At 42.3% G+C, this 26,297-nt stretch overlaps 2 protein-coding genes across 3 annotated transcripts; one reads left to right on the forward strand and one right to left on the reverse strand.

Moving 5' to 3' along the window:
* Positions 1-1,798: 1,798 nt before the first annotated feature.
* Positions 1,799-4,886, forward strand: lrrc71 (leucine rich repeat containing 71). 2 transcript variants are annotated; one of them, XM_068321744.1, is made up of 15 exons: positions 1,799-1,931; positions 2,026-2,130; positions 2,276-2,374; positions 2,462-2,537; positions 2,633-2,707; positions 2,798-2,866; positions 2,952-3,111; positions 3,204-3,287; positions 3,385-3,459; positions 3,727-3,790; positions 3,880-3,953; positions 4,088-4,114; positions 4,202-4,307; positions 4,566-4,657; positions 4,749-4,886. In XM_068321744.1, the coding sequence occupies exons 1-15, from the start codon at positions 1,853-1,855 to the stop codon at positions 4,863-4,865; spliced, it is 1,302 nt and encodes a 433-aa protein (XP_068177845.1). In that variant the 5' UTR covers positions 1,799-1,852; the 3' UTR covers positions 4,866-4,886. The 2 variants fall into 2 exon arrangements, with proteins under 2 accessions (XP_068177845.1, XP_068177846.1); XM_068321745.1 differs by having other exon boundaries at positions 4,205-4,307.
* Positions 4,866-25,316, reverse strand: fhip1aa (FHF complex subunit HOOK interacting protein 1Aa). The gene is made up of 13 exons (XM_068321743.1): positions 25,099-25,316; positions 16,973-17,028; positions 15,162-15,382; positions 11,273-11,950; positions 10,222-10,380; positions 10,059-10,145; positions 9,806-9,973; positions 9,069-9,148; positions 8,732-8,928; positions 7,601-8,569; positions 7,349-7,527; positions 7,152-7,260; positions 4,866-6,712 (listed from the first exon to the last, which is right to left on the reverse strand). Exons 3-13 carry the CDS (start codon positions 15,267-15,269, stop codon positions 6,522-6,524), a joined length of 2,925 nt encoding a protein of 974 aa, XP_068177844.1. The 5' UTR covers positions 15,270-15,382; positions 16,973-17,028; positions 25,099-25,316; the 3' UTR covers positions 4,866-6,521.
* Positions 25,317-26,297: the final 981 nt, after the last annotated feature.

Raw genomic sequence — 26,297 nt, forward strand, 5'->3', positions numbered from 1 at the left:
CGAGTCCCGCTCTGTGCGGAGTTCGCATGCTCTCCCCGTGTCTGCGTGGGTTCTCTCCGGGTTCTCCGGCTTCCTCCCACCTCCAAAAGCATGCGCTTCAGGTTGATTGGCCGGTCCCAAATTGACCATAGGAGTGAGTGTGTGTGTGAATGATTGTTTGTTTCTATGTGGCTCCGCGGTGCACTGGCGTCGTGCCCGGAGTGTCCCCCGCCTCACGCCCTGAGACTGCCAGGATAGGCACTGGCTACCCCGCGACCTGCGTTAGCGGATTAAGCGGATTTGGAAAATGAATGAATGAATGGTTACCTATGATGGGGTTTTTTTTGGGGGGGGGGGGGTTCTCTGGTAAAGCACTTTGAAATATCTGCTGATTCAGCGCTCGCTTTAAAAGTAAATGCTGATTGATTGATTGATTGATTGATTGATTGATTGATTGAACCCACGTAATAACTTGTTTGCATGCAGAGATAAAAAAATAAATAAAAGAAGACCCCTTTTAGATGGTTTTCAATCCGTTAAGTCTTTACACTGTAATTATGATAATTATGATAATTATGTAATTATGTAAGTCATGAAAAGATGCTGTTGGTCTTTTTATTTTTTGCTTTAAATTCGGTTACTTTTTTTCAATAGAAACTACATTATTATTATTAGTAGTATTAGTATTATTAGTATTATTATTGTGAACACAGTTCATGTTTCTGTGCCGTGAGCTCTTTAGTCACGTGACTGCTGCCTGGCACGGTTCCGCGAACGTACACAAGTCTCGCGAGAGCGATGGTAACCATAGTAACTATCAACAATTACAGAACCTATAGTTAGCTGAGCTAGCTTACTTGTTTGACAGGTATAATTGGACTTTACGATACAAAAATGTCAGAAAAAAGACAAAACGAGAATGCAGGTTTGAAATCCGTGATGCTTTCCATCCCCTTCACCGGGATTTTAAGATAGCGGATTAAATTTTTAAAACTGCTACAGTATATTCAAATTATAATTCGTATATTATTGATGATACAATTTTAGAAGAAAAAAAACCTCCAAATGAAGACACGCCTGCGCAGGCCTCGGGTAAGTGACATCATGGAGTTATTTTTGTTAACTTGTAAGAGTTTTCTGTTCAGTGATTTAAACCCACTATTCATCGATGAATATGAATGCTGAAATTTACTTTTTGCACAGCTGGACATGGAAAACAGCGAACCTGTCAGCACCGAGAAACAAGCCGCCATCTCTGAGGGTGAGGTGGTACCAACAGGTAAACGCGTAATGACATACAGTTCCTATGCAACAAGACTCCGTGGAGCATGATGTTGACTCCACTTAGGTGTTATTCTACTGGAATCTTCCTCAGCCATAGTCATCTCCACGCCCAGGCCGGTCCCAGCTGCATGCTTCTCTCCGTGGGTCCCGCTTGTGAAGCGTCCGGCGCGCACTGGGCCGTGCGCTCCCACCCTGCGCGCGTAAAATCCACAAGACATAAAAGCTATAAAAACCAGAAAATCCATTAAAGCATAAAAGCCATAACCCAACACGTAAGCCATAAAACAAGCACACAACTTTTTCATCCACACACGTCCAAAGCTTTGTAACTTACTTATCTGACAGCTATATCTCGACTTTACGACACAAAAAATGTCCAAAAAAGCCCAAAAAGTCAAAGCGAATGTTAATGATGACACATCGAAAAATACAGGTGTGATCAACTGAAATTTTTAATGTTTTTTTTCATTAACATCACGGATTTCAGTGCTACAGATAGTCAGCGTTCACATTCCACCTCCTTCACCGGGATTTTAACATAGCGAATTAATTTTTTAAAACTGGTATTAATCTTCAAATTATAAGTCATATGTTTTTAATAAAACTACTGAATTACTTTGCAATTTTAGGACAATCTCCAAATGAAAAGAAGTCTGAGGTGACCTTCGGTAAGTTACATCATGGGGTCATTTATTTATTTATGTATTTATTTTTAACTTTGAAGAGTTTTCTATTCAGTGATTTAAACCCACGATCCCACAGATAATTATGAATGCTCCGGTATTGTGGATACCGACTTCCCCCGGCTTTGTGTGCTTCTGGACATGTTGGTCTTCCCAGGTGTCATCACCAAGAGACCAGTCACGGGTATGTGTACATTCTAAGCAGTCATAGCTCAATTATCCTTTATTATTCTGTATCTATGATACTGTACAATAAGGCATGTATTATAACAGTGCAAAATTTGATAATAGATTATTATACTTACTGATAAATATGATTATACTTATAGATAACAGACCACCAGGTCCACTGATCTGGAAGCAGCGATTCCTCCGAGTTGAACTTGAGAGCCAAGATCCCCTCACCGCCATGAAACTGGAGGTCTTTGGTGAGGTCAAATTGTATTTGCAGCTCTGTTAATGTTTAGGGCGTCTTCTGGATGCTAGATATAACGATTGGTTTTAAACCTCCGCAGGATGGAAGGTAGATGATCGGATCATTAGAGTGCTACAGAAGATGATTCCATCCTTGAGCAATCTGAGGGTCCTTTAGTGAGTGATGAGCTGATGTGGAGAAACGCCATCATTACGAGGGGAACAAGGGGAAAGATGTCACTGTTTTGTTTTTATTTGTGTATTTGTTGCAGTTTTTGGCAGGCGGGACTGAAGGATAGAATGGTGAAGTCTTTAATGAATGCAATACCATTGTGCTCCAACCTCAGGTTTGCAGATCCTTCTTTCATTCACTTGTGAATCACTTTGGTTTGTTGCTTCCTGCATCACAGTGGATCTAATTCTTCCTCTTTTCTCAGTACTGTGTTGCTGGAAGGAAACCCTATTCCAGAACACAGCTACCACCTTCTTCTTTCTGAAGACAGCCCGTAAGCCACCATCTCAACCAACCAAGTCAACCAATCATTAACCAACAAGTGTGCTTGATCCATGTTGTGTTTTTCTTTGGTCCAGCCTCACCAAGTTGTCCCTGAGAAATAATCGCATTGGAGACGAGGGTGCTCGTCTCATCGGTTTGGCTCTTTCGACATACAAATCAGCCAACAGGAAGCTCTTGTCCCTCAACCTCAATTACAATTCAATTGGTGATGCTGGTGCCAAATGTATTGCTGCGGTATAAGACATATACACATATCATTACATCATTACCTCCCCCTGTATGTGACCCTAATGACCTCTGACATGTTAATTCTGATTGTCTCACAGGGCCTGCGGTGGAATCGTACTTTGGTCTCACTTTCTCTGATAAGAAATAAGATTGGAGACTCTGGAGCTGCTCATTTGGCCGCGGTATACATTTACATTCAAGTCTTTAATTTGACAGATTATATTGTCTTTATTGCATAGCGTGTAACTGAATAAACTCGTTACCCACTTCCATTTTCAGGTACTCCGTGAGTTGGCTCTGACTCACGAAGAGGTTGTGTACAGAAGGAAGCTCCTTTATGCAATAAACCACCCTGTAAGTACGGTAATAGCTGATATTGATGCCCACACTAGCCTAAAATCAATCCTGATTTAACTGCATGACACTCTGTTAACTGATTTGCACTGGTAAAAAAGGAGGGTCTTTATGAGATATTCTCATCACACATTTGAGAACTTTTTTGCATTCGTTAACTGTGGTTTTCAGTCACATTTTAATGCAGCAAAAATGAAACCATGCGGTGATTCCAGTGGCATCTGTCATTTATAAACCTTGGGATAAGTTATCTGAAGATCATTACAGGAAGCATCGAAAAAGAACGAGAAACCAGCTGCCAGCAAAGAGAACGGCAAGACTAACGAAAAAGGTAGTCGCTGCCGGTTAAGATAAACATGTTTTCTTGTCTAACTGGATGTGTTGAATCTTTTCATTGTTGTCCATTTGAATCTCAACTAGCATCCGATGAAAAAGTGCCTCAAACCGAAGGTGAAAAGCTCGGGAACGAGGAGAAACAGCTCTCCACGCAGGAGGTAATAAAGACATTCTTTGAATCTATATAGAAATAAACAGCACAGTAAATTTATTCTTTTTAGTGATAATATTCAAATTCATCCTCATGGATTATTTTTTATATTTTAACTTAACCTGATTTGTTTTTCTGCAGGAAAACCCAAGTGCTGCTGTGCATGAGGTTTGTTTCTTTTGATGCAATCATTTGTTCCTAAAAATGAACCCCATTTGAACGTAAAAAGCTTTGACCTCATCCACCTGTTGGCAGCAGGTAGAGAGGGGACGGAGCCCCCTGCTGGACGCAGAGGTGACGCCCAGAGACGGGGACCTTTTTGCGCCTGGCAACGCAACTCTAGTTGAACTCGACCTATCATGTAGGTTACTATGAAATGAATCGATGTTATGGTTCTGTGTTAAAGATTCTCATACATTGTTGTTTTTTAAATCTGAAATGAATAATACATGAAAAATATTATTTAGGAGTCACATATTAATGAAATATAAAATTTTAAAATTCATTTTCTGCAAAATCTTTACTAGCAACTGTAGGACTTTGCATAAAATAAATGATGGACCTCCTTAAAGGCCATTGATGATATGTTTAAAGTTATTGTTTTTGTGTATTTCTGTAGATAACTTGATTACGCAGAGGGTGCTGCCTCTCATCCTGACTGCACTGGAGGGCCTGCCTGAGGGAGAAGGCCTGCAGCTTCTCTATATGCACGTAGGTTCTATTACACAAAATCCACAATTAATTTACAGCCCCCATAGGAGCGTGAAGATGACTTTCATAATGCTTTGACTGTGTCTTTCAGAGGAACCGCTTTCCACCAGAGTGTGAGACCTACCTTAAGATAAGGGAAGAGATGATTTCCAGACTGACTTTGCAAAGCACCGACTTCGATCAGAACGACGAGAAGAAAGAAGAGTGATAATGTTTCCACACATATTTTATTGCATAAGTTCAAGAAAACAGCATTTAAAGCTGAGTACCTTTTTTGTTTTGTTAAAAGTTGCAGTTCGCTGTCTGAATGTTAACCAAATGACTGAAAACGTCTGTTCTGCATAAATAGTTCAAATATTTAACATTTTTAGACTGAATGAAAATTGCCTTCCAAAATGTTCCGTTCGGTATCCAAATCATTCCGTCCAGCTCTGAAGGGTGCCGACTGATTTACTTCTATAGGCTGGATAATAGAGAAACAAATATTTCTGGGTCAAATTAACAGATTTATGTGAAACAAAGACGTTGGATAGAACAATGTTACTGGTTCTTTAAAATTTTAAAAATTGACAAATTCTTTTCAATTATTTTTTTAAAAATCAAAACATTTTCAAAGACATTCATATAAATTGATCATTCATTTAGAGTATGGGTGTGATCTTTCTGACAGTTTTGTGCAATGGCCTGGACCAACCTTCAGGCCATTTCCAGCAGTTCCTCCTCCATGTCATAATCTGAGATGCAAAACTCTCAAAGTGACATCTGATAGTTTTCACAATTATAAACTCTATGCAAGCCCTAAATTATTCTTCTTCTTAAATATAAGACAAACTAGCCTCTAGTATAACCTCTTTTGAAAAATGAAATGGCAACAGAAACAAGCATTAAATACCCCATCCCAGTGTGAAAATATTCAAAACCTAATCATACCTAAAGCTTCCTTGATTTGCATAGTGTTCTGTGTCATTGGACTTTTTTTTTCTTACAATATTGAGAATAGAAAGTTATCACTAAAGTAAGGCACATTAAAATATAGCATCATGGTTTTGGTGCTCTGATTTGGAAAGTCTGTGGAGCCCCTGAATGTGACAAACTAGTGCATTGGAGGGAAAATTAAAACGCTCTTCACCCAAAAGCTGTTTAAGAACAGAGAGAACAGAACGTGCATCAAAAATCCCCTGAGGTACTCTCATGACTTAACAGAGCAACAACAAACAAAGTACAACATTTTGTGGAACCCCCACTACAAAAGGTAAAAGAGACTGATATGTTTTGCATATAAAAACATCGTCGTGGGCATCTGCAGCTGCACTGGAACACATTCATCCCCTGTGATGGTGCCAACAGTTTGTTTTTGTTTGCTGTGTATTCAAACGTGAGCCCTTTCAAACAGTGGAACTGAGTCAGGCAGCAGTTCTCCAGAAACACCACCTGAATATCGTAACAGAACCGTACCGAGCAGCAGACAACTGGAGTAGACATTCAGGAAAAGATCGGACCCTGAAGAGAGACATTTCTCTTCCTTCACTCTCCAGGCTTTGGTTGGTGGACTTGAAACATGCATGCTTTACCATCATCAGCAGTTATTGTTAAAAGGTTCAGGCCATAATGGCTTCCAAACCCTTCAACAGAACTGCAAAGATGAACTAGAAAAAGGTATCTTGGTATGGTTGTCTTTGATGGAAAATAAATATATTATTAGGGTTTGCTCTTTTTTTTTTCTTATAATTGTTGCATAATGACTCAAGGTTTCACCATGAAACAGTAGCTGAAGAAAAACAAAAAAGAAGAGAACTGCCATAAAATCAAGTCTATTAAAATCTCTGAGTTCACTTGAACCGATCACAGAGGCTTATCCGGACTATCAATCTTCCATAGGAATGTATGATAAGATGGAGTGCTCTTGTGCAATGGCAGCCAGTTCTTTAAGGAACTCAGGGAAGAGGACGGTAGCAAAGACTTCCGTTTGCTGCAGAGAGATGCCTTTGGGTTTAGGCGGAGGTGAATTCTTCAGGATCTTTCCTGCGTCGCTGTGGCTGACGTTGCTCCTCCGGTCTGGGAACAAGAGGATTAATAGGTTACAAAAGAAAAGAAGATACAACGGAAGACGGTTTGTGAACATAATATATTCATTGATGATTTTTTGTGTGGCACCCAAAGAAATGCCTTTTAGGAAACCCAGTGAACATGCGAGGAAGTAATGTTAAATTTGCCATCTATCCAAATTCTGGCACTTCTAGTTTTGAAACCGCAGGGAGCTTGGTTCAAACTTGGAAACCCAGCATTTAGCTGAAGGAAACGTAACTTGAAAGTGACCAAAAAGTGGAAGCTAAGCCAAACAGATAAGGTCAACTTCAACTTGTTTACAAAGCACTAAAACAATGTTCTTATTCCAAGCTTCTGCTTAACGCTTTTAGAAAAAAAAAGAAAGAAAAGAAAATGCAGATGCCAACCACAGCTAGCTCAAACACAGACACCCAATGCTGGTTCCTACCTGCTGCATCTCTGGCCAGCAACCAGTGTTGGGCGGTGGTGATCAGCTCCTCAAAGTCTTTCCTTTTGACTGCCAGGTCTTCTATCTGGTTCTTTACGGTGGCGAGTACCTAAAGGGAGACGCAGCGAAGAAATTGTAAGAGTTTGCTTCAATGAAGACTTGACTCCTTTCTTCACCTCATAACACCTTTCTGTTACCTGGTAAAGAGAGCGGACGGTCGGCTGGAACACCAGGTTGGTGTTGAGGAGGAAGGAGCGCAGGAGAGGCTGAGGGTACGCTGCCAGCTGGGCCAGGATGCCCGTCAGGAGCAGGTTGACATGAAGCGAGTTAGACATCATGTTCTCCATTCGCGAAAGCAGCACACTGATAAAAGGACCTACAGAGAACCATATTTACTTTACTCATTTTATTTTTGTTTGTTTTTTTAACGCCGATTTATGTGGACTTACCCGTAAAAGGCAACGACTGGCTTCTGCCCGCACTTCCACTGACAAACTTGGGTCCAAATGGTGAAAGGGGTTTCTCCGTCTCCGGTGTCTCAGCAGAGAAGGATGTAAAATCCATCTCCCCCTCTTCGTCCTCCTCCGCCACAGGCTTCTTTACCTCTGCCTCAGCTTTTCCGTCTGCTTCAGTGTCCAACGTGCGAATGAGGTCATCGTATTGAGCCAAGAAGTCCTCGCCAAGGTCAGCAGCAGGTTTGTTTTGGAGGTTTGGAGTACAGTCCATCTGACCTTTGGCCTTGGAGTCCGATCTATTCTGAGACGTCGGAAGTGTTAGACCGCCTTCTTTTATGGGGGGAACTTTAGTTGAGCTTTGTATAGTTTCTGCTGGCGCAGGCCCGTTGGATTTGAACTCACTGGGCTCTGCCTCTCTGGCATCTTTCTTGGCGACCAGGTCGTAAACCATCACATCGTCCTGGAATTCATTTTCCTCGATGTAAGAGCCTTTCACCAACATGATGGCTGTTTTCCTCATTTCTTGGATGTGCTTCGGGGGTTCGGCAGCAGGTTGCTGCGGAGGTTCGCTCTCTGCAGGGTCCTCAGCCGGCTGCATCGGACAAGCATCATAGCTATCGTCCCATTCCAGCTCTGGGGGGTTCATGGAGGGCTGCTCCGCATTCGGCGGCCGGCAGGGTCGAGGGCGAGGCACTGGCGGCTGTGGGGCTCTTTTGAGAGTCATCTGGGTTTGTAGATTTTTCAGCAGCGGCTCATCGAGGACGCCGGGCTGGTATTTGTCAGGTGGGGGGTCCTCGCTGTCGTATGCGGCCGACCAAACGCGGCAGGCTCGTATGCAGCTGCTGATGTTCAGACGGGCGTCGTAGAGATAATGCAGATAACTGACATCCAGGTACATTTCTGAACCAATGGTGCAGGAGTTACCCGAGCCGTCGTCCTCTTCACATGAACTCTTGTTAGTCTCTGGGGAGGGAAAAAAAAAAGATAGGGAACATTGATAGAAGCTGTGGAAAAGCTCCCGCAGAGCTTAACTAAAGAGTTTGAAATCATCCTACAGGGGGCTACAAGCACAACGTCGTCACAGCCCACCAAAACAAACATTCCTTTACATCCTGTCCTTCTCACCTGTGTTGCTGTTGGGGGTCTCTGCACCCTTTGAAAAGAGGATGGAGTCCAGCTGTCGGAGGGGCGGGGGGCTGTGATCCGGAGAGCAGCAGGATGGCGTTAATGCCAGTATCTTGGACGCTGACACCGAGTAGCAGTCTCTCTCCTTCACCACACGCCTCTGGCTCAACATCATGTGATTACAAGGGATCAAGTACCTGGGGCAGCAGATAAAAACCATCCTGTTAGGAAAGCCAATGGGTGGTCTTAGGAGGGGGGGAGTAGGGGCAGAAGGTAACACAGCAAAGTAAAAGCTCATGAGCTACATGACACAGCTAGAAATGTGTGCATAATTCACCTCAATACAAGCTGTAGCATCACGTCTTCACAATATAAACCAATGAGAGTGTGGAAAAGGGCCAGGGACACTGTGCCGAGCTGGGGAGCCAAACAGAAAAGGACAATCAAACACGATCCGATGTTTTTTTTACCTTACAGCAATAAACGTGTCAGTTAGGACCAAACTGATCAGGTGATTGGCAGAAAGACACGGATAGCGTGTCAGAAAATCTAATTTACAGCTAAATTTAATGCTTTGATTTGCTAAGAGAAGGTCAATAATTATTATAAACAATATACGGTACGAAGGTTGAAGCAGGAAACTGAATCACAGGTAAAAGCAGATTTGCATTTAAATAAACAGATATTTGTAAAGTAAACCAGTGTTTCCCTGAGCAAACCCGACTGCCACCAAATGCTGCAGGGAACTCCCTCAGATATTTATTCAGTCCAACAACGACATAGAAAGTCTTTCCTTGTTCTTGTTGATGATTAAGTTCTGCCAAAATATTTGAACAAGACATTCTGACCAGGACTGTATTAAAAAGCTGATGCCAACTGCTCGTCTCACAGGATGCATTGCTGCCACTGAGCATCACCATGGCAACAATCTCCAAGCTCTGACGCTGACAGTGAGAGTTTCTCCAACGTGCAAACTGCCTCTAGTTTCTTCTGGACTTACTAATCATGTCGCACTGCATTTGTGTGGGATACGTCCGTGTTTCTGACCCGTGTGTCCTCGGGTCTGTTTTGTACCTGGAACGGGGTGTTGATGCGGCTGACCAGGGTGTCTAAAATGTGGACGCTTTCATGTTGGTGGAGGAGGATGAAGGAGAGGAAGGTCTGCAGCAGGGATGGCTCGGTTATACTCCTCAGGAAGAGGTCCAGGTATGCCGTGGTGGCCATCACCTCCTCTAGAGTCAGCTTCACAGCAGACGTACAGAACAAAAGACATTTGGTCAGAGATGGATCTGTCTGCCTATTGGTCCACACGACAGAGCATACCAACCTTGTGGAGAGCTGGTGCTAGGACAGGCACAAGGAAGCCATTGTAGATGTAGCCAACAAGCTGGTCTCTGATATCAGGATGGGCCACCTGGGTATTATAAAAGCACGTTAGTCAATTTTTCACATGGCGGAGCCTTGAGCATGCATCCGTGTCACATTGCAACCTGGATAACAGCGTTGCAGAACTCCAGCGAGTTGAGAAACTGGATAACGGACGGTATCTGGAAACAGTCCTCCTCCCGCAGGCAGTGCCACTCCTCATTAGGAACCTCCAGCTTAGTGGGCAGCGAGGAGTAAAGGCCACTCAACCCCGTGGCCAAAACCTACAGGAGAGAAAGGATCAACATGAAATAAGATCTTACAGCAGCCAAGAACTGGTCAATAGCTAATTTTGGAACTGCAACTGGCCAGTAAGCAATTAAACCACAGGTCAGTGTTCTCCCCGATTAGGTCAGCATCTACAACAGGGATTCTCATCCCTGTTCCTTAAGGTTAAAAAACCCCCAGCAAACCTAGTATGTGCTGCATCAAACATATGTATCATATGTAATCCTCACTATGACATAAATCATTTCTCCTTTTCAGATTTGTGATAATGTAATGCAGGTGTAAGCAGTCCACTGCAGCAGCGAGGAGGCAGACACTGATTTATGCCTCCCACGGGTCCGATCTATAAAGATTTGAGCAGAAAAGAGTTTTATTGCCTGTAGCCCTCCTGTCATAATCATCAGGATATGATAATCATATCACTAATTGATGTTCTGATGTCAACACACCAATAATTCAACGTTTACAGGTGAAGATTTCTATTAAACTGCAGTCAGATTTAACAATACAGTGATTGCCTCATCAGTGTTCCAGTGACACATACATACATCCTCTGTAGAGGATTATCCTTGTAGCGTGGAAACAATTAACTGCAGAATCCAGTTGCTAAACTGGTGTCGCACTGAAAGCTTTTTTTTTTTTACCATGATGTCTGCAGCTGTGGATTAATGTTATTATTTGCATGGGATTATCCTGGACCCACACCGTGTTCTTCTGAACGACAGACATTAGTGACATGAGGATGGCATAACCTTGTTATACTATTTTTGTCTTGGGTGTGACAAAATAAAAATATAATACTGGGGAGTGAGGAGACCATCTATGTGGAAATTTACTTGAGAGGGAGGTGAAGCAAAAAGGGAAACAGATTCATTATCTGGGGCTGACCGGACAGAAGTAAGTGTTCTCTGCAACGTGCTTGGCCACTCGCTCGTTCTCAGCAGACAGTGACATGATGAGCAGCAGCGCATCTCTGGCTTGCTGGCCCACGGTTCCCTCCCTGTGGATGTAGGGGATGAGCAGAGAGAACATGAGGAAATTGGTGGCCCCCTGATCCTCGCTGGTGTGGAAAAACAGCTCCAGAACGGACGGGTCCTTCGCTAGGACGCAGCACAGCTGGTGGAGCAGCAGCACCAGTTCAGCTTCGACCTGTGGCGCCGCCGTCCCCGAGCAGGACGACAACAGCATCATGAGCGGTCGCAAGATGGGCTTGTGGTGCAGCAGGGGCTGGTGGGACTGCCCCACCAGCATCTCGTACATCTTCAGCTGCTCCAGCTTCATGTCGTCTGTGAACTCCCTGCGGAGGCTCCACACGAACAGACGCTCCATCACGTTCTCCATCACCACGAACTCCAGGATGGGGCCCATGGCTCCTGCCTGACCGCTCTTCTCCTCCATCAGCAGGAACAGCATGTGCTCCACGTAGTTTTGTACCGCGTTGGCCTCGTCTCCGGGGATGGGGAGGAAACGAGGGACACCACTCGAGCCGGTGTTGAAGTTGATGATGCTCAGGGGGGGCAAGGCGGAGCTCCGTAAGGGATCATGCTTCTCTAGGATCTTCACCACCTACAGGAACAAACAAGAGGATCATCACTTCAACAGAACCACAACACACACACATGCGTATTTATCTACATGTGTTTTTGTGACCTAGACTATATAATAGAACAAAAGTTTTTAAAAAAAACTTCGAAGTCTTGGAACAAATTGTTCTCATCACATTCTGTCACTAACTTCACTCGATGAAGTCAAAAGTGCAAATACAAAATCTATTATGTCGGTAAAGAGGATCACATCACAGTATCATATAACAGTGTAACAGAAATGCAAACAGTGTTGGTAAACCCTTCCCTCTGTCTGACAGGTTTTCTGTTCATAAATGGGAGGGAGCAGCACAGCGCAGATGCACTCAGTTTGGTTGTCTACAGTGAAACCGTCCTTTGTGTATCCACTGTGTGGAAACCACAGTCATAATAATGGAGCAGTGTCTCCAGCATGCATCGCTGCCATGGCAATGATTGGCTGCACACAAGAGAATTGGGCATGGCTGACGGAAACAATGAGAACTGAGTTTGTAATCCCTGTCTGAGCCGGAGGGGGCCCGGCCCGGCGGCCTGGAGGTGCAGGAATCGGTCAGCGCTGAACGCTCTGTGGGCCAGTAGTGACAGAAAGAGGCCAAGTTTGAAAATCACACCAGGATTGCACTTATTGGATAAATGGAGGAGTCAGACCGTGTCCTGCCTGAACAGTGACGCTATCAAGGTCACCTGCAGGCAAGGTTAAACAGAAACACAGATCGGTCAGATAGCAAACCTGATTCACTTCAGTGAAGCATGGAGTCAAGCTGAGGTGGAGCACCATTAACCCCCCAACCCCTCCTGTGGACCAGACTGTGGTTGTTCTGAGCATTTTGAGCAAATCTGTGAAACTCTGGTATTGTTTTGGTTGGAGAACAGAGAAGTCACCAGTCACCACTAGTGTGATGATGCTCTAAAACGCACACTGGATGGGAGTGTTTCCACAAAAATGGAGATGAACTGAAAAACCTTGTGGCAGCTGCTGTGAATGGAATGAGTCCATAACTTTGTTAAAGATCACCAAACCTCTCACACCTCCCAGTCAATGGTTAAAGATAGCTGGCTGCCACGGCGACTGACGGATCACTTTGTGTGTCACAACAAACACAATGAGCTCTGTGAGGCCTGGAGAGCAGCAGATAAGACACAGCAAATGAACATGAACCTAAACCGCTTATGAAAAAACAAAAAAAAAGCACAGCTCCTCACACAAGAGTGAGGCTAGTATAACTTACAACACCTTACTTGGATTTCAAGGTTTTCCAAAAGGAAACCAAAGCCAAGAGCGCTGCTATCAGGCTACAGATTAGCTGACTAACTCTGGAAGAGTGACAATGTGCTGCCAGTTCGCCTGCAGCAAAACAAGCTGCGATATTAAACAGGGAGCTGTCGATTATTTCTGCTCCCAGTCTGAAAACCGGAACTCATTAAACACTAAAGTTGGTGGCTCAAATGAATTTCTTCATAAAAATGAAACCGACAGCTCTTGGAACTGTGGCCGTGTATAACCTGAACCACCTGTTGCGTTAAGGGCGCTTTTACTTTACAAATTCCAAGGATGAAATCCCTCTTGTGGAAGTCCAAAAAACAAAATCACAATCTTTAGTTTACAAACTGGAAGAAATCTGTGAGGTCAACAAAAGTCCTTCCAATAGGGCAGCTCCTAACCAGGTCAGCCTACTGCCATCAGCATCAAACCTGTCACCGGTCTGGAATGGGCTGTCAAGCCTGCTGAACTTGGTGACCTACTTTAACAGGCTGGTTTGTGTCTGAAACAACAAGCTCCCTTACATCAGTCTGGATTCACAAGAACAAATCCAACTGGAGTAATTCACTTTTTCAAAAAACTCCCAGAATGTAATTATGAGATCTTAACCTTCGCAGTAAGAACGGCGTTACATTATTCACTGAGAAAGCAAGGAACAAAACACACACGTGAGCACACAAACTCTCCAACTGAAGTAGCTTCCCTTCCTGAACACACACCGTCCCCTCCTGCTGTCAGTGCTTTTGAGCCGCCGGTTTCAAGTTTCCACATCACAATTTTCACAATTGCAAGTTGGACCGCGTGAGGTCACGTAATCTTGATTCCATGTGCTCGAGTCAACAGATCAACGTGAAACCAGCCTTCTGGTGTCGAGCTCTGTACGTACATGTGAGCGTAAAGACACGTGGTGTCTGAGCACAATATCTGGAAGCTTATCTGACGTCAGAATTTAATAAAGATTACAATCCAGCTAATTCGACTGGGGGGGGGGGGGTGCCGTTACAAAGAAACGACCAGACACCCCACTGACAACCAACTAACACAGACATAAACACAGCCGGCAGTCCTCTATCCCCTCCCCGTCTGGCCAGTGTCACACTTCTGTCAGTGTGTCTAACATTGTCCATCCCATCACAGCATGGGAGGAGGATTCACAGGCTGCCAGGACCCACAGAGGCGAACAGGGACAAGAGTCTGAGGCAGCTGGCTCCACATTGCCAAGATTCCACTGGCCAGAACCGCACTGCAGTTCAGTGTTGTTGGGACGGTACTCACAGTGCTGCGTTTGTCTGCTTCCACAGTCAGTGAAACACATGTTAAGTGGAAGCTAATAAGAAAACTGTTGGCACTTTTTGTCAGAGGATTCCGATCAGGGGTCAGCATCTCTTCTCAGACTTGCCTTTATATATATATATATATATATATATATATAAATACTTGACAGTCCCTTCTGTTCAAGAGACTGGCTGGTTTGTCTGACTCTGACAAGGATAGAAGACGTTCCTTTATGGGACTAAGAGGGTGGAAACAACTATTTTAAAAAGACAAGCTGATGTTTGGACAGAACATTTTTGGAATAAAAAAAACAACAACATAATTCTGGGAAACGTTCTGGTTTATAAGCAAATATAAAAACCGCTTGAACTACTTCGAAAGTCGGGCAGACAGAACAATGTACAGAATATGTATAAATTTTCTTTTTGCTTCCAGGGTTTAAGCAAAGTAAATTGCCTTCATGTGCAGCTTAGTTAAATTACAGACCCTGGAAAAGTTTACTTTAATTGAAGCCTTGCTATACATTTGTTTTAATGCCTTGACACAAAGTTCCTGGTTGGAAGTAGAATAGAGTTGCGCTAAACTGGTTAACTGTACAAAAAAAAGCAATAATAATTTCTTTAAGCTGCACAACTCTCACTTCAGCACTGGCATTTACCTGAGCCCAGTGGTTCTTGAACACAATCATGCAGGTCTCCGGATCCACTTCCGTCAAGACCAGAGCCTGCTGATCCCGGTTTCCCCGGGCAACCATGGAGGCCATCATGGTGAACGGATCGTGTACAAGTTAAACCATGTCATAGGCAGGAGAAGGAGAACATTCCTGATTGCACACTGGGTGCAAGCATAACCACAGGAGGACGGAAAAAGATAGAGGACCTGGGGACAAAAGAAAAGACACAAGCAGACATATCCTTTACATATAGCACCTTCATAAAACAACAGCACAGTTACAATGCCATGATGCCCTTTGTCCCTCTGCATGACGGCATCAGGTAATCCAGTCAATGAGAAAAAGAGACGTCTTGATCAACTCTCTGTACTCTGTTGTCAAACTGCTTTTGGAATATCTCAGATGCCCAGAGCAGATTCCTGCAGCTCCTCCAACATCACTCATCTCAGAAACATTCTGACACCAGTACGCAAACGGCAACTGTGTGTGAACAACGGTGGGGAGTTCAGGAAAGAAAAAGAACAGATGTGTGTTTTCATTTTCTGAATGATATATTCTGCATTTCTCACTGTGTTTTGTTGGAGTATATATAATTTTGTATAAAATAGTCTCAAGGATAGCTTTGCAGATTTTTCCAATACTTGCATCGGCACTGTGGAATTTTGGAGCTTTTTCCTACGGGAAAAGTACTAATTTGATGTTTGTCCTGGAAAGACTGATTTTACTAAACCAGCCTGAGGTTGTCTTTGACAATACTCAACATCCTTGAATAAAAGTACAGGGTGAATCCCAATGTTAATCCAGCGGTGAAAAAGGATGGTCTATTCACCTTCTTCGCAGAATTTTGTAACAGACCAGTCAACAAAGAACATTCAGTGTGTTTGTAGTTGGAAGAACAGTCAGTGTTTGTGGTTTGAGACCAGAATGAGCTACGCTACGCTTTAGTACTCTGGCACTTCAACAAGGAAGAGCCTTCGGATGATTCCTCCCCTTATGTTTGCAACAACTATCATTACAGTTTAAAAATTAAATTTGATGTACAATAGATGACGTAATCTCACCCAAAGTCTAAAGCCATTCTTATACTAGCAGCTTGGTTGCACTAGCTGTTGTTCTTTGAGCCAATAACCTGTTTTACAGAATATATTCCATAATTACTTATGGAATAATTACTTAACAGCCTGTAGCCACACTAGCGATTCTGTAAGAATGTGACAATTATTCTGCGCTTCAAGTTATCATCAGAATAAGTTTCAAAATCATGGTGTTCAGCAGGTGAAGTTCACCATGGTTAGTTATTAGCATGATAACAGTTGGTATGAAATAATGGTTTGGATTCATCACTTTGGAATTATGAATGGAGACTTTTTTCTCATTCCAATAATGAAATGTTGAGATTTTTTATTAAAAACTACCAATTCTAACCTCATGGTGGCACTACAGTTGAAATCCAAATCCCTCCAGTATGTGTGATTTCAGATGAAGCCTCTGACCACCAAGAAACATACAAAAACACAGGACAGAATCATCTGACTATCACCATGAGGAATCGACCGTAAAACAACAGCCCCTATATGTACCCCTAAGCCAATCACAGCTCACACCCTCCTTTTGAATCCACTTTGCCCCAGTACCACAGAAACATCCCCACCGACCAATGAGTTTAGGCATAACAAGGCACAAAATTTCTGCATCTGCTTTCAGTTAGGAGGAGAGTGCCAGCTGGTCGGATTCCTGAGAAGGAATGCAGTGTGGAGCGTGTGTGTGTGTGTGTGTGTGTGTGTTTGTCGTCTTACCTTTGCTGAACCATCTTCAAGAAGGCCGGATTTCAGTCAAGGACTTCATTTTTGTACTGTTGACCCAAAAAGAGAAAAAGAGGAGGATTTGAGAGCGTTCATACAAGAGACCAGGCGTGGCGGGAAATGACTGGACGTGAGTAAGCTGCTCCAAACACCACTTGGATGATGGAGGTGGAGAGGAGGAGTATTAAAACGGAAAAAAACAGGAAGAGAGAAAAAAAATGAGAAAAGGAGGTGCAAATAAGATGACAGCAACTTGCATAGAAAAAGAATAAATCAGATTTCTGGACGTTCTTCACATCCTCGTGACTGAATAACTCCATTGTCTCTTTCCATTAGTGTTGTGATGTAACTGGCATCCCATTCAGCTATGAGAGGCCCCTTCCTCACCAATATCGCTACTGTACGTCTCAAGCCCATGTGGGAATTGTGTCAAATGTCCCAGGAGCAGATTACCAAACCTTTTGCTGATGATGTTTTTGCCCGTTAATGGTTTGAAAATGTGGCTTTCTTGGAAAACGGCTGACCTTTCACAGAAGCCTGATGTGATGTAAACAGAGTGTGGGAGGGAGACAGATGGAGATGTGAGTGGGTGGGTCGTGCTCAAGAGTCATCAGATACTCATGGTTGGTTTTTCAATCCAATTTCTTTCCTTCATTTGGCCTCAAACATGCAATTTTCCCCTTGTAGTAAATTAGTAGAGCAGCTTCACTGGTGGAATCCCCCAATTCTAAAATATGAAAGCAACCCAACTCAGGAAAGGCCAAAGAGAGGTGACTTACTGCTGTCAGACTTCAGCCTGTGGGGTATTATCAGACATGTTGCAGTGAACTCTGGTCACACTCGTTCAGCAGCCCTGCTCCACCTCTGGAGTCACTTTTATTCTCTAATTTAATTTTCCAAAGCTCAGCTGTCTTTGTGTTGGTTATTTATGGCAACAGGATATCGTCAAAAACAAGTTAGTCTCTGCAAAGTCCCTGAAAGTTTTTTTTTTGTTTGACATAAGAAGCCTTAGCTCCTCTCAGGCAACTCTCTCCACACGTACTCCAATTTGTTAGAATCTCTCTGGAACTAAAAACCAAACATGTTACGACTTGGATTTAGCACCTCATCCGATCACAATATACTGTAATCTCAGGGAGTAGTGACTGAACTCCAGCCTCTCGTGACACTCCAATCCCTTGAACATATGGATTTGGCAACTCTCCATCCAGGATAACAAAGAAAAGCCTCTTGCAAAATGCTCTTTTGCAGCTAAACTGGCCGATGGAGTAATTCTGAAAGTCAGGACCTGAGTCATGTTTCTCCAGTAGAGACACCGCAGCCATGTCAGAGTTGAGACGCTGCGCTACACGTTCAAAACAACCTGAAAGAACCACAAGTTGGACAAATGAAGCGCTAAACACATCCCGTTAAAAAGAAAAACTGCGTGAGAATCTGTCTCCTGGTTTTTGGATGTTTGCATGAATGATATGTGCAAACACAGAATTTTTCTGTTTGAAGCTTCAAGTGTACCTGTAAAATTGCAGTATCAAATTGCCACAATTTCTAATCGTCCAATTATGGCAATTTGATGCTCGCACGTAGGTGTTGCGTCTCCTCCATAGTTACTCGTCTTGTTCTGACTCGTTTCTCTTTTAGCCCGATTTTTTATTCTCTGATGCCGGGCCATGATAGAAGCCCTACAAGTCAATTATGGTACTCACCTCAACATTTATTAACCGACTGTCATTTATTTTTATTATTCATACACCTTACAGTCGAATGTGACAGCCATGAGATAAATCCTACCATCATTTTGTTCTCTGTCGGTTGGAAACGTTTGTTGGCATTATGGTAATTCAACAGCCTGCTGAAGTTTATTGTGTTACATTGAGAAATGCACGCAATATTATTTTAGACATAGTGATATAAACTGGCTTGAATGTTTTTCTCTACGTCCAAATTAACGCTCAACTCAGGGAAGTAAAATGACAATAATACAAAAACCAAATTGACAGTTTGACAAATTACAATGTTCCAACAATAGATTGTTGCACTGCTTTAACTGCTTGTACCAAAAAGAAAATGGAAACATGTAACTTCCCAAACCAACCAGCAGAAGTGTAATTTTCATAATTATGATTATGTGGAGAAGGCAGTATCCCAGTGTGAGTCAGACTCTGGGGATTTCAATGTAAAGGCAGAGGGCGGTTTGACAAGCAGAGTTGCATCATGGGCAATGGGCTCCTTTTCTCGTGGCTCCAAAGGCGAACATGATGACAAAGTGAAAAGAAGATCTCACATGTTGTTCTTTTCCTAAGTAGCTTTAGCGAAAAATAAACAGATCACAACTGATGGGGTGAACATGAAAACAAACATGCCAACCTCGGGGGGTTTTGACATGTTTTTTTTCTGATCTGGGTTGTGACATTGTCGGCTTTCTGCTATCTCAGAGGTTTTCATGCACAAAAGGTGTGGTCCGGTCAAATAGCTTGGAGGCATGACACTCCTTATGGCTCTGACTGGAGATCATATTTCTTGCAAAACAGTTTTTATACACAAGTCTCAAAGACTTGATTCATGAAGGGAGCAGAAAAAATGAGGTTTAATGAATCATTTCAGGTGCTAGAGTCCAGACTCTGACCTCCAGCAGAACAAAAATGAGGCTTCTAATTCATCTTTTCTTCTGAATTAGCCTTTCAACCACCAGCTCTCCTTCTTGAAGGTGGAGGAGGACAAATTTATGGTTGGCGAGGTGGAGGTCATGGCGACCCTGTAACAGGCCCATTAAAGTGATAACAGCTAATGAAATATTCACAACTAAAGGTGAAGCCATTGAAAGGCCGGATAGTGTCTGGTGGGAATATTTATAGTTCTCACAACTTTGTCTAATCAACAACAGCAGGAAGAAAGGAAAAGCAATTCATTTTCTTATCTGTGTTTGTGTTTTTCCCTTCAGGCAGGGTGTCAGACCATTTATTCAGGAGAGACTTTTAGATTGAACTCTCGTCCAAAAGACAAAAGGATGCTAATAACTGGCTGCCACTCTCACTGTCATTGAGAAAATAACTAATAAAGGTGTGTAATAAAGGTGTCGTTACTCATTTTTAAGTAATGCCCAACTAAAGAATGGGAGGCCATTCAAGGCTTTACAGTGAATGGAAAAGGAGTTAGTCCTTATAGATGTTACTTAGTCAACCAAAAATAAACAGGCACAAAACAGAAAATGGAATTAGTTTGGTCATTTGTCAAGAAACACAACCATAGCAGTGTCCACACAAAGAGAAGGTTATTTCTGCAGCTTTTTCCACACAACAAAAATACAAAACTCATTTAAATGTTTACTACAATCACTTTTTACACACATATGAAGGAATATCTTTAGAATCTGAGAGAGTAAAAGAAAGTAGACTCTACTGAATCCATCTTCTTTGTGTGAAGCAAAAGGCCTGCCACAGGCCACTTGGTGCCGAATAGTGACTAGTTTATGAGATAAGACTGATTATGTAAGCAGATCCAATCTACAACTTTGACTTCACATTCATATGAGGGAAAACAGGGTGTTGTCGAAACTGGTTTGAGAGACAAGGTGCTCCTATAGCATAATGCTAAGTGGATGAGATGATATCCATTAGTATGTTCAAACACAGGTTTCAGCTGGGATGGGAATAGAGGAGTCAATGCACAGCAGTACCAAAGACCCCGGAGGCAAAAACACACCTTTCCAAACACTGAACTCTACTAACAAAGTAGATAAAGACACAATGATCCACAGCAAGAGCTCTTATCCCCCCTTTGTTGCATTCAATAACAAGCGGCTCACTTCAACTGGCTGTGACTGTCTTGAAAGAGCACTCAGCCAACAGTGAGAGTGAAGACTCTTTTTTGTTCATGATGTTGACGGATGACATGATTTTTACTTCCTGCCCCTGATATTGGTGAACAATGTTGTTGTTAAACTGTGTGTGTGAATGAGGCTTCTTTCTGGGAAAGCCCTGCTAAAAGCAGATGGCCTCCATCCTCGTGGATATGGGCTGCCAATTTATTGAGCAATATGGACAGGTGTTTCCATCCAGATCATATTCCGAGAGATTAATATACACACTTGGAGGGGGTAAATATGAACAGGGTACAGTAACAGAGACGAGGTCCTGATACAGCACTGCCATCAATATGTGGCTTTGATGATGCAGATAGTCTAGTGAATTTTACTGTAAAAGTCCTAATCCAGTAACTGGAAAACGCTGTAGTGTGCATGCATGGCCAGTAGCTGGCGCTGTAACTTTTCTATATTAACAAAACAGAATAAAACCCTGTCCCAACCACCATGTTTTGTTACACATTCCATGATGTTTTAATAGTTAGCTCACCACATTGTATGTTCCCAATGCGGGCTGAACATGGTGACATCATACATGCTCTTATGTTGCCTCATCCTATCAGCACGTTACAATAGGCTCCTGTCAGAGATAACAATGTGTTTGGGGTTGCCATATCTCTGCACACGCTGCTTCCTCTCCGGCTCGTTAGCATCATGTGTTGCCGATAAAAAAAAAAAAGTTGTGTTTATTCACAGAGAGGAAGAAGGACTGCAGATCAGTCTGAGTTCAGAGATGATTATCAGACGGGTTGGAGCAGGCGGCACATATCATGATTAACCAGCAGCATGATAGAGGCTTCCTGATTCGACGTCGAGTCCTGTTGACGAGCTGCATTACACAGACGCCTGTATTTTAAAAGGAATACATCGCATGCCAAGATGCTGTGAAGCTCGTCTGTTTCAAATATTTGCTTGGGTGTGGATAACCATGAACCTGTTTCTTTTTTTTTCTTCTTCTTTTTTTCTGGTTCTGTTGCTTGTAAAACAAGTTCAATTGAAGGAAATGTTTACTATAACTTTTACTTTAAACAGTGGTTCCAAAATCCTCAAAGATGAATTTTAAAGCAAAGGAAATACTAACTTCTACATACAGTATATCTTGAACTCTTTCATATTGACCTTTGACTCCCAGCGAGGTAATAATGACTTGTACCTTTATTCCACCTCATTTGTGGACAACAGAAGTGGTTCAACCAGATTCTCTTCATCTTTTCTTTTCACAATACTCTAAAGAGGAGCTTTTTGAAAAGGTACCATAGTGGGGTTTTGCATGAGGAAGTAAGATTCTTTTGCACTCAACTGGAACACAGGGCCAGTCTGTGAATGGTCCAGAATCGCATACACTTAAATCAATACTCAACATATTCCCACTTAAATAGCATGTTACTAATCAGCTGATATGTCATTAAAATACGCCTTTGTCAAGTCTATGTTCATTTAGTGAGTCGTTAGCTAAAATAACAAGCATAAGTGGAGCCGCTAGTTTGCTTCTAAAAAGGTCAAGAACATGTCTGCACACACAAATCTGTCTGGTTACAAAACATTTAATTTGTTTGTTTGAACAGAAATGAAAAAATAAAATAGTAACTGATGACTAATTTCCAGGAATTCGCTGTGCATGGTTTTAATTTGCTAACACATTTAACCAAGTGACTTGAGTGTTGATTAATAGATCACTCACATTTGTTTGTCTGATGAAAGAAATATTTTTAAAAAGTTATGAATGGATTTCAAGGATTTTTTTTCCTGATGACACTGGGCTTACTCAAATTAATATTCATGGCTAGGGCTGTCCTGCATCGTGTGAATTTAATCAATATGCTAAAGTTCTTTGAAAGATTAAAAATTAAATTATCGTGCTTTTTGTTGCATACGGTCAGGATTCTCACAAGTTAGTCTGACCCCCTCCCTCACTGGGAGCAATACTGTCACAAGGTCCCATCATCGTCCGGTTCTGTGTCGCTTCTCGGGGTCAGCGTGGGGGCAAGAGTGGGTATGATGGGGTTCATCCCGAACATGGGACAAAGCTCAGCTGTGTCTGTGATGAGTGAGGGCGAACAGGTGAAGACACAAACACACACCTGTTGTCAATCTGACGACTGCACCTGTTCCATCTGTCGTGTTTAAGAAAAAGGGTTTCTGTGCAATAAGTTGAAAAAAATAATCACATGTTGCAACTCCAAAATAAGATGAAGCAACTCTAAACCTGATTACTAATCTGTGACTCAATCCTATGCATTTAATCACATCAGTGTGACCATTACTCACAGCACGAGGTGACCCTGTGGGAATATCTGGACCAGACTTGCTCTCTGCATCAGCTTTAAGCCTCCCCTGAAGATCAGCATTAATCACACAGACGACTGATTAGACTCACATTCCTCTCATTCCTAAGAAGCCACCCTGAATGCTCACGTCTTTAATCTAAACTTTGCTTAAACCCTCGCTTGCACGTATGTTTTTTTTATGATCAGCTCGCTAAGGTTCAGGAAACATTTGCTGAGATTCACACAAAAAGCACTTCACTACAATCAGATCAATGTTTAAGATCAGCTCAGAGACAATTGAGGTATTGAATCCGTTTCACAAAGCAGGCTTAGTGGAAACCGTGGGATGTTAACCCTGAAATTAGAGAAATCCAGAGTTTCCTGTTCCACAAATGAAGGCAACTTAACGGATATATGCTCAGTCTTACCTGAGCAACACACTGCAACGAAACGGGTAGCATAAAGGTTTGCAATAACTCACTTTGATGGCTTTTATCTGGAGGACAGGGGTAACCAATGGCAACTGAGGCTGCTGAACCCTTACACTGCACCAGGCCTCCCACAGAACTTCACCTGGGCTCACTGCAGGAGGAGAAGCTGGGTGGAGATGACCATAAGCCAGTTGAAAGCCCTACGTCACCTCAGGATGATTCCTGAGAGGGCTGGTGATGTAATCGTGTTGTTCTTTGTACTATTAATTCTATTACCTCATACTGTATAATCGTAATTTAAGATTTCAGTTTTCAGATAATCTTCACACAAAATAAATCAAACAATTTACACAACTTGAAGTAGTTCAGTCATGTTATATCCAAAACAATCAATTGGACCATTGTGAACATAACCTGACTGTTAGTCAACTGTCAGTCAAAAACCTAAAAATCTCAATAATATCTAATAAGCTTTTGAAATATCCTTTTATCATACAAAAATACATGTCCAAGCAGTTGAGGAATAAATCAGAGATGATTCCCAACTATTTGTCTTTTGTTCCAGCCAAAAACATGGTGAGGTGATAGTCAACAACACTGATTTATCAGGCGGGGCAAAACTCTTGTAACGGAATGACACAAAATACCAGGAGCCATGAAATATTTATGATGTTTGTTTGCTGGTAACTCAACACCACCGACATCAAGTCGTTCTCAGATATCTGAGTTCAAAGCTCTTAAAACAACAGCGAGTTGGGAGGTGAACGTGAGACAGGTACATCTCGGTCTCTTCTTGCAGGAGGTTGATGAATAACCATCAACAACAGCACGTGGATATTTTTAAAGGGAATCCTACTATGAGCGCCACATCTCTCAAATCATTTCACAATTTCTCAGGAAAGAAATCTCATAAATAATATCTATTAATTATATCATGATTTGGGAAATGATTTTCTTCGTGAGAAATTACAGTTTAGCTTTCTATTTCTCCAATTTGAAAGGATGTGGAAAATAGCTGGACGAACAATTCTACACATCGTCCACAGGGGGCGCCACTACAACCATTTTACTGGGACACATGCATTGATCACAATGCCCCAGTAAAATCTCACAGGTTTCAATAAATTATTGATTATTAATGGGTTTTAGAATTTTAAATTGATAACAGAAAATGTATTCTAAATCATTTTATCATTAATTCGGTAGCATGGTAAAACATCAAATACAGATGCTACCCTGAAAATAGCATTTGCTAATGTTAGCTATTTACAAAACTTGAACACTTGCAGCCGGTTAAGGTAAAGGGGGTGATTAAAAGGAGAGGGGGGGGCTGTGTCCCTGCAGAGCTTTATGTTTAGCAACGCCCCTGGATCCAATCCCGGGACAGAGACCTGAACCAGCACCAACCTTTCCACCCACCCTCACATGTCAATCACAGACTTCACAACCGTGAACAGTGATAGCTCCACAAATGTCGCACGTCAGAATTTAAAGCGGAAAATAAGAAAACAAACCCTCAGTCGGAAACAAACCCGAGTGTGGTGTTGTCGCTGAGTTTCTTACCGTCTGTCGAATCCTCCTCCGGTTGGACCGCAGTGTGAGTAGCGTCGTCCGGCAGGTTTATCCACAAACACACCGTCGGTGGGGAGAAAAAAAAGCTGTTGTTCTTCTCACAGCGCCATCGTCTCCCTCCTTCGCGTCATACAGTCTTTCTATGCGGAGCCAAGACGCCTAACCTGGTCCAGGACGCGCGCACATAGGTGAAACCGCACGAGTACTCATTTAAAGGCTCCTCCCACTGGTGGTGCGTTTAAAGCGCGTCGGGTTTTTTTAACATTCAAACGTGAAACATGCCTGAGACAAATGAAGGGATGAAATGATCCAATACAGTACTGTACAGTAATAGCCTTATTGCAGAGGTTATTTTACAAACTAGGAATTTTTAATCCAGCCAATCAGGAACAGATTATCTTTTTTTTGGTCCTCAAAAAGCAACATTCCCAGTTAATTCAGTTTGCTTATTTATGATGGGAATCACATGGTCTCATTTTTGCAACATGAAGTAAACAAAGAATTATATTTGGCACATAATTAACCAAATAACACAAAATTAAGGTCGATTCAGCTTTGACGATTAAAAACTTGTATTCTTCAAACATTCTAGAATGATAGCGATACCTAAAAATAATTTCAGTGCGATTTGACAACATAATGAGTTGAAATAGCATAAACTGGCCTAGAGCTAAGAAAGTTGCGGAACCTGTGTTCATGTTTGATTGAAGGGTACATTTTATCACTAGTCATAATTTTAATACAGAGGGACAAAATTATCAATTCTTTGTCCAAAATTGGTAACTACAATCCTCTCAGCTGTGGAAAAGCCACACTGTGCCATATACAGTATTTTGCTCTTAGACGCTCAACTCTGGAAACCTTTGTTGAACCTCGCAGCAAACGTGAACAGATCTGCAGTGACATCTAGTGGCTGAAGTGGTGAAACGCATTTTCCGTTCTGCACAGACGTGTTTCTGGACGCAAGAAATATTCACGAAGTTTTAGTTAATATTTGTATTGATGACCTCATTCTGAATCATTTAAAATACAGGAATTATTTCAGGGACACGACACGTCTCAAAAGGCTACGGCTATTGGCGCATAATAAATATATGTTTAAACTTTATTAAATTAATTAAACTTTAATTCGATTAAACTTTCGTTCAATTAATTAGTTCACACACGAAGATAACACTTTAACTATGAAT

This window comes from Antennarius striatus, chromosome 8 (genome assembly GCF_040054535.1).
Source record: "Antennarius striatus isolate MH-2024 chromosome 8, ASM4005453v1, whole genome shotgun sequence".
Classification (NCBI taxonomy): Eukaryota; Metazoa; Chordata; class Actinopteri; order Lophiiformes; family Antennariidae; genus Antennarius; species Antennarius striatus.